General features: G+C 34.2%; 1 protein-coding gene across 5 annotated transcripts in view; it reads left to right on the forward strand.

The window, feature by feature from the left end:
- MLLT10 (MLLT10 histone lysine methyltransferase DOT1L cofactor) overlaps positions 1-12,320 on the forward strand; it is a 141,420-nt gene that overhangs the window by 51,272 nt on the left and 77,828 nt on the right. For 4 of the 5 annotated variants that reach the window (XM_032991623.2, XM_032991619.2, XM_032991620.2 and 1 more), the window contains exons 7-8: positions 1,969-2,062; positions 4,040-4,135. In XM_032991623.2, coding sequence (XP_032847514.2) covers positions 1,969-2,062; positions 4,040-4,135 — 190 coding nt within the window. The remainder of the gene's footprint in view (positions 1-1,968; positions 2,063-4,039; positions 4,136-12,320) is intronic. The other variant, XM_032991624.2, reaches the window with a different exon arrangement.

A 12,320-nucleotide genomic window follows, 5' to 3' on the forward strand; every position in this document is an offset into this window, starting at 1 on the left:
GGAGTAAAACAGCTGTGTCCACCATCTGATTCATTCCACTTTAAGATACCTAGGTTTGCTTGTATTCAGGAGATGCTCATCTCACTTCATGGACTTCTAAAAGAGGCTGGATAATTAGGTTAAACCACATGTCAACAGGTGAAAGGAGGCAAAATGAGTTCCACCCAAAAATTTACAGGCATTATTTGGTTTTTCAAATTCAGCTGAAGCTATTTTTCCAGTACATAGATAGCAGATTTACACAGACTGTCTGGCCACATAATCTGTGGATTTACCTGTCTGTTTTATGAGTGCTGCCCCAGTATGCTCCTTCATGACTAGCTCATTCAGGAAAACGGTATTTGTACACCTACTTAAGTTACTTAAATGTATTTTCTTCAGTGTAATTAAGTGATACTTTGAATCTCTTGCGCAGATCTTAAAGGATATAATTCTGTAGTTTAGGTGCTGATTTCTTGGCAACTCTTCTCTTTGTTTTCTTTTAATTACTTGACTATCTGGCAGATTTTACTCTTTCATAAGCATCTCAGTTTTCGTTGTATATGATCAATGTCAAGTTTCTTTTTATGGTGAAAATGAATTGTGTTCCTCAAAGCATGTATACCATGTAAAGAGGTTACTTACAGGTGTGAAAAAATGTATACATCCAAGTGTTTGGATGGAAAGAACTCTTTTCTTTCAAACACTTGGGTGCATACAAGGGTCATTTTTATCTTTATTCTTTCTTCCAAAACTCAGTTTTCAGTGAATGCTGTAAAGAACATAGGAATTAGGTTCAAATCTAAAATATTTATCTTGCCAATTTTTAGAATTTTTTGACTCTAAAAAAACCCAGGTATGTACTGTAGCATGATACCTAGTCAGAGGGTACTGTAACTGATGATATTGAGAGGTTTCTGTAATATTTAAAAAATGGAAGAAAAATGTGAAAACTACAGAAGTCAGAGATCTGGGGTGATGTGCATCAATTTTGGGTTAACAAAACTAATATCTAAGGAAGAATGAGCTTGAGTCCATCAATTTTTGTGTGGCAGGCTTAGAGTGATATATCTTTGCTTAAAGAGATCCTCTCAAAAGTTTTCTGTAGTTAGCATCTGCTGTAGGTGCGCACGTGTTTAGGAAGCAGTACTTCTGGATTGCCTAAGAACATAATGTGTAAATGAGGGGAAAGTGATTTTAAAAAGCAATGAAAATAAGCTGCCTTTATACATTGTTCTTTCATTTAAATAACCCCGTGCATCATTTTGACTGTAACATTGCATTATTATGCTAATGAAAATGAAACTGAATATTTGGTCTTCAGTGTCTAAGTTGGTTTTGATAAAGAAAATAAATCAACATTACAAATGGTGAAAATAAAATTTGATTTGAAAAAATATAGTAGAATAAGATAATAATTAGCCCAGGCAAGGAAACTTCTAAGTCTTGTTCTTTTAAAATAAATTAACATGCCACAGTTTTAAACCAATAAATATGGTTTGATTTATTATGTTACTGAAGTTCTATTAAAAAAAAAAAAAAGTGATTTTCCTGGCAAAGCAGAGAAGGATGTATGCAACTTCAGAAAAATTTCTTTGAATCTACCAGATCTAACAGATCCAAAGATCTGTTTTGTTAAAAACTGTTCTTTCCATAGATATTTTTTGGCTTGAACTTGAGCTAAGAATCATTGTGGCTTGCTTGGTTTATTTATTTGTGGGGATAGTTCCATAATAAATGTAGATTTTCAAGCTATAAGCTTGTGTGAGAGGCTTAAAAACTGTGAAAAAGGCATCAGGCCATAGTATAAACCATGCATGGTTTTCACTGGGCTACAAAGGTCTGTTATGTGCTTGCATACCATTAGAAGTCATTTGAGTGGAAATCTATTAAACCCAGGTATAAATATCTGTACGTGATCATCTGTGATATTGTAGTACAAGCTGATGTAAAATTGTATTATTTGAATGTTATTTGGTTTATTTTTAGTGCACAGTTTGCAGGACTTCTTTGTGAAGAAGAAGGCAATGGTGCAGATAACGTCCAATACTGTGGCTACTGTAAATACCATTTTAGTAAACTGGTATGTATTTGTTAAATTCTATAAATAAATGTCACTGACTTACTTTTCCACTCTGAATTGCTATTAACACTAGAAATAATATTTTCATGTAGCTCAGAAAGTAGATTGTATTTCATTAAAACAATGTTTTAATCACAGTTACAGAAGCACTAGCTGAAAATGTTTTTATAAGTGGTTACTTTCTAGATGTGTGGGGTTTTCTCCTCTGCTGGAAATAGCATGCATATTTAGTGTTTGTTTTTTCATTAAGTTCCAGTAATATTTTCTTTTGCTATTTGATTAGTTGGCCTCTAGGAATTTAGTCCATTCTGGAATAATCTAGAAGGTGTTACTTGTTGTCTTATATATTAGAGAATAAGGAAGTCCTCCAATGGGGGGGGGTAGGGGAGGGTAAGTTTTTTTCCTTTTGTTCTATTTTTCTTTGTGTAGCCAGTGGGTATTCTCCGCCTCTAAGTTATCTTAAACACCACCTCAAGGAAGTGACTTGAAGTTTGAATTTTATAAAACAAACAAACAAACAAAAATCTTCGAAATTTCTGTTAGTAGGTATTAGACCAGACCTCTGGAGTCTTTCCTGTTGTTTCTTAACAGTTTGACAGTTCCAGATATCTGTTTCTGTGTACATGTGTGAGTGTGTGGACTTGAAGGACGTACTGATGTTTAGAAAATGTTATTAATGAATATTGAATTACAAAACTTAAAATATATAGATTTAAGTTCAGATACTGCTGTAAGTTTAACTGAACTTAATGGTTACTTGTTTTCACTGCTAAAAAGGGTGAATACTTGGGTGACTTATTAACAGGTTGCAATGAGGTAAAAACCCAAAGCCAGGGAGCCCTTTCTAGAATATGTTTGGTGAGGTTAGCTCTGTGCTCTTGTGAAATACTGATGAGTTTGCTTCCTAATGAAGTTAAGTCAGGGCTTTCTAGGCCCTTACTAAACAAAGTTTTTATTATTATTATTACTGTGAGCTAAATATACAAAAAGAACAAAAATGGTCTATAACTTAGCAGTGAAGGCAAGCTCTTATACTTCCATGCATTTGATTTGAACGTTCCAGTGCTGCTAAGATTGAAAACATGTGTGTTTATTGAAAAAGCAAGTTTAATGATAAAGACATAACTCTATTTGATGTGTTATTGATTAGCTTTCTATTATGAAACTATAGTGGTAAGAATAGTGAAGACTGGCAAGATTGTTTCAGTGTTTCTTTAGGATTATTGTGACTGTTGATGCCTGGTAAATACAAGTGTTCAGTATTTCCTACTGCAAATGGTAGGTGATGTAGATCTACTATACCACTGAAAACTTTCGTTGGCAAAGCACTGACCTGACATGTCTTTATAATGCTACCTCAGTTATGATAAAATAACAAATATTTTGAACACTGGCCTAGCATAGAGGATTTGCACTCCTGGACTAGGCTTTCAAACATTACAGAAAAATAGCCAGTTATGTCTGCTGCTTGTAAATGCATCCATGACCATAGTGTTCTGTATCCTATTTTTTAAAACATTTTAATGAAGATATTGCAGATAGGTCATTTGAATAATAACTCACGAAGCCATAAAACAGGCATCTCACAATGCATTTCAAGTATGTGACAGTGCTAGCACTGTGGCTTCATGTGATACTCATTTGAGCAGCATCTTTTCTGTTTTATGTTAAGAAACCTTGAAAATGTGTCCAGCATCTTTTAACCTTTAAAAAGTGGCATACGTCATTTCTTTGTGGAAAGCATATCTTGCAAATTCCTGGGAGGTGTAAAAGTTGATATAAGGATAGGCTTTTCTTCCTGGTATACATTGGATAATCTTGTTGATTTTTTCAGTGTTACTAATTTGTGAGCTTTTCAGTAACTGAAGTTTTTTTTTTTTTAATTCAAGCAGTAAGGCATCAGTTGAAATGCTTTATACTTTTTATTTATTCAAATGGTTCCTTTTCTCTATCCATAAATATATTTTCTCTTTTTAGAAAAAGAGCAAACGGGGATCTAATAGGTCATATGATCAAAGTTTAAGTGATTCTTCCTCTCACTCTCAGGATAAACATCATGAGAAGGAGAAAAAAGTAAGTGGATTTGTCGTTGCTAATTATGTGGCACATCTGCTTAATAGTAGCACTTTCTAATAAATTTATTTTTTGCTGAAAAGCGTGAAGGAAATTTTGTTCCTGAAACACTGAATAATAAATAACACAGGTGATAAAACTAGAGGTACTAGGGTCCAATTAGGAAACATCTTCAGGTGCACTTGTACATGCACCTTCCTAGTCCTGTTTATCACCAGTTTTGGGATACATACTGAGGCATATCAATTGGGAAGGCTGTTTCCACACAGCTTCCTTTGCTTTAGTTTCTCATTAGAGATTTTTGTGTAGACTTTGTGACTAGGTGGGAAAGAAAATCCAGGGTAGGTATTTTAGCAAGTGTGCTGATAAACAGGTATATCTAATTCTTTATGTTGTATGTTATATCATTTTCTCCTCATCAAAGAACTGACATCTCTTGTTGACACATTTTACTGGTACTAGTGGTCAAGCCCACTGTGATGGGCAGAACACCTTGTGATTCACCTGGGAATCTTCCTGCGAGGGTACAAAGAACAGAACTAACTGCTAATTTGTATCATTTAACAATTTAACTTCACATATTTTTAAAAAAGAATTTTAAATTTACAATGATTATTACTTTACGTTTTTATTACTGCTAGATCAATAGTTGTCTATGGGAAATTTGCCATCTAAATTCAACACAGGGTGATAACAGACAGTGGAACAATAGTGCAAATTTGCTTTGGCTCTTTTTTAGCCCTCTCAGAATACATGCAAAACTGCTCACCTGCATGCATCCTGTATAACTAACTTAATAGACTTTTCTACGGTTGTGGGTAGACTTAGTTTTGCATTATTCAAAATCATTACCTAAAAATTGAAATAAAAGAATATATTGATCAAATGTGTATTATATGAAGGAGCTATATTTATAGTAACAGGAAATTGAATAGCAAATGTCAGCCTTCAGACCCTTAGTCTCCTTAATATTTGATTTGTTTTTTAAGCTCACTTCCAATTTGGATGTTGATCTTCATTGTTCTTGGATAATCTTCTAAAAAGTGTCTTTTCATCTGGTTAATGGTGTAGGTGAATAGTTCCATCTTCATCTGGTAATGCAGAAGAGAACGTGCATTGTGATGTGGTTGTACCTATAAATCTAAATGTGTGACTAAACCAATAAAAGTATGGGGTTTTGGCAGAGCTTTTTTTCTTAGTAAGACATTGATAGAAAAAACCCCCCTTGAGTTACCTTGCAGGTAGTTCTGTAGTCTGTAAAACCTTACCAATATTTGCTATCCTTTTTTCTTAGTTTGCTTATTTTTTCACCAGTATTATATTTCAGATTATGTTTGTCAAAATACATGTATGGATTTTTACTCACACTGACAAAAACTTTGAAGTTGAATTTGAAGAAACTTTGAGGTGTGATCATGAGGCTCAGTTCAGTTTGTATGTCTGAGGAGTGCAAAAAAACCTGTTGCTGTTTTTTGTTGTGTGGTTGGTTGGTTTGTTTGTTTTTCTTTAAAGTGACTTTGACTTTAGATACAATGCTTCTTCAGGTCATAATAACTGTAAAATCTTCAGGGAATACTTGGAACTTTCTAACAGGCCATGTTCAGCCAGTGTATCAGCTATATTTTCTGATAGTTGCTCAGCTTCTCCTGCTGGGGAAGTGTTTTGATGTGGACCTTCTAGAAATAGTTAATGTTGTGGCTTGCCATTGCAAGTCTTGGCCTTTTTCTGTGACTTAAAGCTTGCTAGAAATAGGATATTAAAGTTTTGTTTACCTTTCATGAACTGAAATGTGGTAATCCGGAAGATCTCATGATCTGTAATACCAAGTGAAGCAATGCAGTTTGAAACACTAACCTATTATTTAACATTCAGTGGTTCTCATGGCACATTATAGCATGCTCACTTAACATGTTTAACTTGCTTTATATGTTGTGTAATAAAAAACCATTATTCTAGTTAAGACCACCAAGTGGTGTAAAAAATGGCAGTTTCCTAAAGCTGCTAATCACCTAATTTTTTTGTGGCTACAGATTTTCTGTTCAGCTTTTTTAATCTTCTATGTTCTACAGTTAAAGAATGACCTGTGCTTTGCAAAATACTAATCTTCAGTCAGTGAACTGTATGTGATATGAAGGCTCATTCCCTTGGTAAATTTGATTACCTTCTGCATGTGATGTCTTATTTGATAAAGTATATAAAATATACAGTGTATCTTGGAGGAGTAGGGCCATTTTTTAGGGTGACTTCCTTTATTTTCCCTTTCTGTAAATCCATTTGGAATCTAGATTGTTGTCATATTACAGTAAATATGTATATCTTTCTTCCCAGATACAGTAGTGTCTTCCCACCCATCCCCCTGCCCCAGGCACTCTAGTTTCTACTTTATCTTTCATCTTTGTTCTTTGGAAATTTTAATACTCTGATCTTTAGATATCCTTAAAGCTTTTCCTTTTGCTAAGCAGAAGCCATATGAATTGCGGATTGGAACCATTTTTATTGCTCAGACCTCAAAAGCTGTCTATTTGCATATAAAAAATTATTCTGCAACAAGAAGAGGTTGTTCTGAAAATGTCGATACAAGTAGCTATCATTTTTGTAAACAGACACTGAGTTGAAAGCACGTTTTCTTTCATTACATGTATTTAGTTTCATCTGGGCACTGTGCTTACAAAATTGATAGCAAATATATAAGGGTATAATAATTAAAAGAAAACCACAACAACAAACCATCAGTGTGATTTAATTTTAATGAGGAATTTGAAGGTACAGAATAAATAGCTTAGTTGTATTCTGATTACTGCTGCACTAAGTATTGTTAGTTTCTGTGACAGAGATGTTACTTAGAAATGATTAGAGATGAAATTGTGTGCCTCATAAGTAGAGTTGGTAGTATATTGCTTGACATCCTATTTTAGTATCCCTTTTTTCAGGGCCAAGGTGGTTACCTCAAGATTTTTGGGGAAAAACTTAGGCCACCATAAGGCTGTGGAAGAATATCTTGCTTGCTAATGTTTCTGGCAGCCTTATCACTGCAAGGGACTAGAACTAAACTGTGTTTAGGAAGTGTTTCTTGTCACTTATGCAAAAATTAAACAATCTTACTAGCATTGTATGACTTCTGAAAAATGTGAATTTACTACGTACTAAGTAACTGCTATATAGCAGCTGAATTACACAGATGCCTTTTCTACTAGAAGTGCTTTGGTCTGGCCTGAGTGGGAAGGGGAAATTTAAAACTCTTTGCTACCAGGGCTCATGAGATGCAAATTAAAAAAAAAAATGTTCTTGTGACTGAAGAGTGCAAATGGGTAAGAAGAGGTGATTGAAGAGGCAAGAACAACAAAATAGTGACGATGAGCCCCAGGGCACTATTACAGAAGTTGGAAGCTGTTGGAGGAGAACTTAAAATGCAGGAGCCAGGACAAGTGTTCTAAGCACTGAGATACTGGCTAAAGGGAATTCATTAGGGGCATCTTCTTGCTGCTTGTACTGTTCTTAAAGAAGCATTCTTTAAGAATTCAAAAAGTATTCAAAATTTTCCTCTATTTTGAGGGGAGCATCTTGAACATCCAAGAAGAGTTTGAGGCAGTACATAACATTCAGTGTGTTCCACTGTAGTTGTGAGTTTGGTTGTTAGGCCCATGGGAAGGGAAAATTTAAAACACACCTCTGCTCACTGAAAGTTTCCATAGGCTACGTGTTGGTTTGTGAACTGCATTCTGAACTGCTCAAATGTTACCAATATGTTGTGAAAGAGCCTGCACTCATATATCAGGCCTATGAGTTTAATTTGGGAGAAAGGTGTTTGATGCTTCTTAATGTATTTTAATGCTCTGTGTGGGCTGTTACAAATCAAGTCCTAAACACTCAGATCAAGTGTTCATTATGTATTCCTGACTGTCTGAATAACTAATTACGAAAAGATAAAATTGACCTGCCATGCGTCATGTAAGATTATATGGCAAAAATAGGAACAGACTGTAGTTTTTTGGGTTACCATTCAGCTGCATAAGCAATGGTTTCCTTTTTTCTTTTAAAAAAATAATACTCTGATTTAATCCTGAAGAGTCAATTTATAGTAATGTATAAAGCAGAGTGTTGTGAAGGCAATTCTGTCATTCCTGTTAATTGTCTCATTTCATAAATTTAACGATGTTATTTGAACATCGGGGTTTTTGTGTAACTTTTTAAAGAAAAAATGTCCAGACTCATCTCAGTAATGCAGTCTCCCACTGTATTTTTATTAATTTTTAAAGTTTTTGTTAATCAGTTTAATAGATTTGACTGTTTAATTCTTTCAACTGTTCCTGACATATGAAGCAAAATTGAAAGGATGCTAAAGATAACTAGAAGAAAAGTTGTTTGCAACCACTTTGAAACTACTTCAATTTTAATTATTGAAGTAAAGCTAGATAAGTATTATTCAAATGAGAATTGTGTGGTAGATGCTAATGATGATACTTACCCATGTTGAATGCTTCTAAATTCTGTTTAGTCAGAGGGAGAGGAGGTGGGCTCTAAATCACCTCTAAAAACTGGTCCATAAGTATACACCATATGTAGCTCAGTGTATAGATGGTCTTTAATATCTGTCTATGAGCTGCAGAACCTGATTCCTGTTTCCTAAAACTGAGTTTTTGTGTGGGTTCCCTGGCCTTCAAAAAGGGGCAACTTGATGCTTCAGTCTTTTACTGTTGGTGCTGACAAATAGTATTTCTGTTTCTGGGCACTTGTTTTTTACTGACTTTGTATGAGTGTAATATTTTCTTTTTTAACATACCTCTTCATGTCAGATTGTGTTGAAAGTCTAGTTATTTGGGAAGACTGACAGAGTGTGACTGTGTAAACAAAATTTCGTTAGAAAGCTACTGTATCTGAATATATTCAACAATATATATCTTTAAAGTCTGCAGGATTAAGGACAAAGGTGGCATCTTGTTGTTTGATTTGTTGCCTGCTGAAGTTTTGTGTTAACTTGTGCTGTATTCTGTGTCAGCCTGATAATCATCTGTGTATAATCTACTGGAACTGGCACCGGTTGGTATAGATGGTGCAGCAAAATGATCTCTTGTGGATGGCAGGAAGAATTATATAAGCAGATAAGCTTGCTTTTATTTAAATTTTGTTTTATTTTAGTAAGAGGAAAAGTAGGAACTTCTGTCTCAATTATCATGCTTATCATAGAATTACTGATTTGACTACCTAATATTTTTCTAATCTTACAATAACACATCATGTATCTTATGGAAAAAAACAGTAATGCTTTTTAGTGTACCTTAGCACAACAAACAGCTCATAATAGTATTAAGCTTGGTACCTGGGCTTAGTTAATTATTGTAAAATCAAAATAACAAACATACCACCTCAGTTATACCTAAAAACTATTCCGTAAGATTGAGAATTTTGTAAGGCTGCATTAGTTGCATCCATCCTGTTTCCCTCAAAGCACACATTTTAGTCTTCTACTTTTCACCATTAAAGAAAACAAGCTCAAAACCTGAACCCCAGTAGAACCTGTGCACGAAATAATAGTGATAGTAACAGGGATAATTGTCTCTGCAGACTGTAAAACTGAAATTCCATGGATGGAAAATTCTTCAAGCGTTTATCTGAAGAAATTCTGTTACTTGTTTCTTTATTTGGCTCTTTCATGGAGATGCTGCTTCACATCTGGATGTCTTTGTTAGTCTGCAGGGATCAACCAAAAGACTTTGTTTCATTAAAAAAATTGCTATGATATACTTGAGGTATTATTAGGTGTTACTCTCTTGTTTATTTTGTTATTTATGCTATTACTAGATATTACTTCAGTTTCATCAATATATTCAAAATCTTAAGAAAATACTTTTGTCTTACTATGATTTTTATCTTTCTACAAGTTCAGTGTATTGTAGCATCGTTTACTCAACGCCTCAATGTTTGTACTCTGCCACATTATAAGGCAGAGGAATGTAATTTACAAATAACTTTTATCCAAAGGTAAGCTAAACTTCAAAGAAACATGAATGGTTCTTGCTTGAGAAAATTATGCGACGTTTGTCTTAATTTGAAAACTAGATGATACCTGAATATTAAAAATAGGTCATTAAAATTACTGCTTGATTTTTGGTTTTGTTTGAGCAATTTATCTTCCTACAATTAAATTGTCTAAGTATAACTGTAAGAGATTAGAAACAAAAGGTACTTTAAGATACTCTTTTTCTTTGCTTTGGGTCCTAGATTAATACAAGATTATTAGGACTTTATGTTGGCTTTGTAACAGCTTCTAGAAGGTAATCTTGATAATTTTTTGTAATGTTGTAGGTATATACTGTTTACCAGGTATAATGTTTTGTGTGCTGGTAGACTACATGCAGTTGAAGGTGATCTGCAATGTTAAGCTGACTGAGTTAGGAAAATTAAAAGTATTCCTTTTGCTTGTCATTCTATTCACTTATTTCTTGACTGATAGGTATCTTTGTTACCTTGAAGACAGTGGAACATTTTATAGTGTGTAACATAATACATATTTTAAAGTTCCAAATATTTGCATTTTTAATAGGAATAAATGAAGATGATTATGGACAGTAAATAGTTGCCTTGGTTTAGTTAATATTGCACCTTTTTTGAGGTTACATAAAGTGCTACCCAGGTGCTTAGCACTCTGTATCCATCACTAACCATTAATATTAAACTATGTGAATAAGAGAAAAAAAATGTATTTTAATATTAAATATCAAAAGAAGAGTAGCTTATTCTGAATGAGAGTTGGTGTTTATTAGTCTTGTGCATAAGAAAAGCTTTGGCTGACATTTTATCATCGATTCTTGAGTCTTCTTACCATTGATGGTTAAAATTCTGACCATTATCCCCGTACTGAAGTGAGTTTTTTGAGTCTCTTAGGTAATTGTGTCAAGGATTAGTACTTAAGAACAAGTTTCATGCTTAGAGCTGAATATGTATGTATTTGAATAATGCTAGCAGTAGTGTTCCATCTCTCTTTATAAACTATCCCATGCCTATATCCTTTTACTACCGTGACTGCAGCAACACTGCTACTGCATTTAATTTTCCTGCTGGGGTTTATACTGTATAAGATGATAGATGAATGCCTGAGCTAGGACTGTTCTTGTCAAAACAAGATAAATTAGGATTTGAATTTGAAACTTGTGGACCGTGGGCATCCTTCATTCTGGAATTGTTATGGTTATATTACTGATAGCTACTAGTCACAAATAAGAGGCCAAGCAGGTTTTGTATTGGGGATTAGCAAGAACTATGCTCAACTTCCTATTAAAGATGTAAGTTGTGATGGTGACAGCTCTGGATTTACAAGCTTCAGTGATGGAAAGATAGTGCAGAAAATCCATAAATGACAAAAGCACCAATCTGAATGTTCGGTGCTAATAGAAATTCCGATACATTGGAATTATTTGAGGGAATCAAAAATAGCAGCTGAAAAATAGTGATTTAGACATTCAGATGATTTTGCTTACAAAAATCACTACGGAAAATAGATTTGCAAATGTTGTTAAGATTTGAAAACTTGGGACAACCAAAGGTAGTGGGCGGTTATGATTGTTGTAATAGAGAAGGAGATAAAAATGGAATACTTTAAGCTCAGCCCAAGCAATTTTGTCTGATGGGCTGAGCACTAGTGCCTGCTGATAATGTGCGTGTGTTTTAAGACTTCCAAAGTAGAAGTTTGTCTCCGGTTCCCTGGACAGGTGAGCTATTGCTCCTCATTTCTGTGTGTGTCTCTTCTTGTCCCTGGTACTGTCCATCTGTTGTGCTCCTTCACTAAACTAACCTAGCTCACTAAAATAACAGAAAACTATCCGCTTTGTTTTTTGTTGCTGCTGTTTTAGCAGTTTGAATTGGCACACAGAAAGTCTGATAACTTAAGCAGTGTGGGAGAGGAGAGGGGTCAAGATAACTTTTTTTTTTCTTCCTTTTTCTTTGTAAAAGCGAACGGTTAAATGCCAAACTTCAGAACATAGTTTAATGAAATCAGGTACTGTGGAAACCTCTTTGGAGAATCCTGTGCGTTCCTGAGACAAAAATGAATTGCAAATAAGTGTAAATACCTTCAACAAGTTAAATGATACTTCCATGTGGAAATATTATGAATTAATAATGTCATTCGAGAACAGCTGAACTCATCCATTCAATCTGTACTGGAGAAGTTATCATTCACTTGCATTTT

Source organism: Tyto alba, unplaced genomic scaffold (genome assembly GCF_018691265.1).
Source record: "Tyto alba isolate M040663 unplaced genomic scaffold, T.alba_DEE_v4.0 Super-Scaffold_38, whole genome shotgun sequence".
In the NCBI taxonomy this organism is placed as follows: domain Eukaryota; kingdom Metazoa; phylum Chordata; class Aves; order Strigiformes; family Tytonidae; genus Tyto; species Tyto alba.